This window comes from Oryzias melastigma, linkage group LG20 (assembly GCF_002922805.2).
Source record: "Oryzias melastigma strain HK-1 linkage group LG20, ASM292280v2, whole genome shotgun sequence".
In the NCBI taxonomy this organism is placed as follows: Eukaryota; Metazoa; Chordata; class Actinopteri; order Beloniformes; family Adrianichthyidae; genus Oryzias; species Oryzias melastigma.
Window position 1 is genome coordinate 21,548,487 of NC_050531.1, and position 1,750 is coordinate 21,550,236.

At 38.9% G+C, this 1,750-nt stretch overlaps 1 protein-coding gene across 1 annotated transcript in view; it reads right to left on the reverse strand.

Annotated features, from left to right (window-relative positions):
• abcd3a (ATP-binding cassette, sub-family D (ALD), member 3a) overlaps nucleotides 1–1,750 on the reverse strand; it is a gene marked incomplete in the record, with an annotated part of 16,292 nt that overhangs the window by 12,636 nt on the left and 1,906 nt on the right. Inside the window, 1 exon segment of the mRNA XM_024280402.1 lies at nucleotides 1,441–1,529. Coding sequence (XP_024136170.1) covers nucleotides 1,441–1,529 — 89 coding nt within the window.

The window sequence follows — 1,750 nt, forward strand, 5'->3', positions numbered from 1 at the left end:
CATCAGTGATTACAGCTATCAACTTCGGTGATTTCAGCTATCAGCTTCAGTGATTTCAGCTATCAGCTTCGGTGATTTCAGCTATCAGCTTCAGTGATTTCAGCTATCAGCTTCGGTGATTTCAGCTATCAACATCAGTGATTTCAGCTATCAGCTTCGGTGATTTCAGCTATCAACTTCAGTGATTTCAGCTATCAACATCAGTGATTTCAGCTATCAACATCAGTGATTTCAGCTATCAGCTTCAGTGATTTCAGCTATCAACCTCAGTGATTTCAGCTATCAGCTTCAGTGATTTCAGCTATCAACCTCATTGATTTTAGCTATCAGCTTCAATGATTTCAGCTATCAACCTCAGTGATTTCAGCTATCAGCTTCAGTGATTTCAGCTATCAACCTCAGTGATTTCAGCTATCAGCTTCAGTGATTTCAGCTATCAGCTTCAGTGATTTCAGCTATCAACCTCAGTGATTTCAGCTATCAGCTTCAGTGATTTCAGCTATCAACCTCATTGATTTTAGCTATCAGCTTCAATGATTTCAGCTATTAACATCAGCAGCTTCAGCGCTATCAATTTAATCATCTTCAGCGGCCAAATTCAGCTTACAGTATTCACTCTAGAATTATATCATGTAATGCTATATATCTAGTTTATAATTATGTTAAAAAGTTACAGTTTTAAAAATTTTGTCTTATTGTTCAATAAATGTTTATCCTGTTCGGCCCGCAACCTAAGGTGTGTTTTGTAATTTTGGCCCCTTATGCGATTGAGCTTGACACTCTTGTTTTACAGTTTCAAGGCTTCAAGTTTGCTTTAAATAAGCTTATTGAAACTCTGTTGGAACGGTTTCATTGATAGAAATTGTCCTGTCAATGTAGAATGTGTCTTTCTGGAAATTTTAACAAGGCGAAAAATCATGTCTGTAACCTGGCTCGACACCATTGACTGAATGTAAAAACTGGACTGTGTGATCCCTCCCCCTTCGCTCTCCAAACAGTAGGTACTAGTTGGCTCCAAGAAGCCAAAAATCTCATTAACTTCTAGAGAGGAATTGCCAGCTATTACCCTGTTTGTCAGAATAACCATTCTTACTCTGATACCTTTTAATAACATGTTCTGACTAATCAACATTAATTTAATTATGTGGTTTTGACAGAATCTCTAGAGCCACTTTTAGGTGGCTGGGGTGTGGCCTTCCAACAAGCTCACTCCTGATTGGTTGCCATAGAAATGTTGACTCAGACCAATCACGGCTTACTGATGCTGGCTGACCCCAACATGGCAACCTCAGTACGGTAAAAAACGGCGACTAAATTGACTTTTGGTTGGAGTAGGAAGTAAGTTATCTTCTATAGCTGACGTCACACTGTCCAGTTCTCATCTACAGTCAATGCTCTACACATGTGACTCAAGACAAAAGGTCTGAAGACAGTTCTGACCTTTCAATCATGGTTCCGTTCTGGATCATCCACACGTCACAATAGGTTCTGGTCACCAGCATGCTGGCAATGAGGATCAGGTAAGTTGTCTATGAGAAACACAGCCAATGAATACAAAGGGAAGAGGGATGGAACACGACAAACTCTTAAGTAAGGCCAGGTTATTTTTATGTAAAAACTGGTTAACACAACATCACAACTCTATTAGAAACATTTCTGTAAAATCTAGGAACAAGAATGTTTATGGTGCAGCAATGAGGTGAGCAAAAAGTTAAACATTTTAGCCGTTTTTCCAGAAGATAATTGAAAA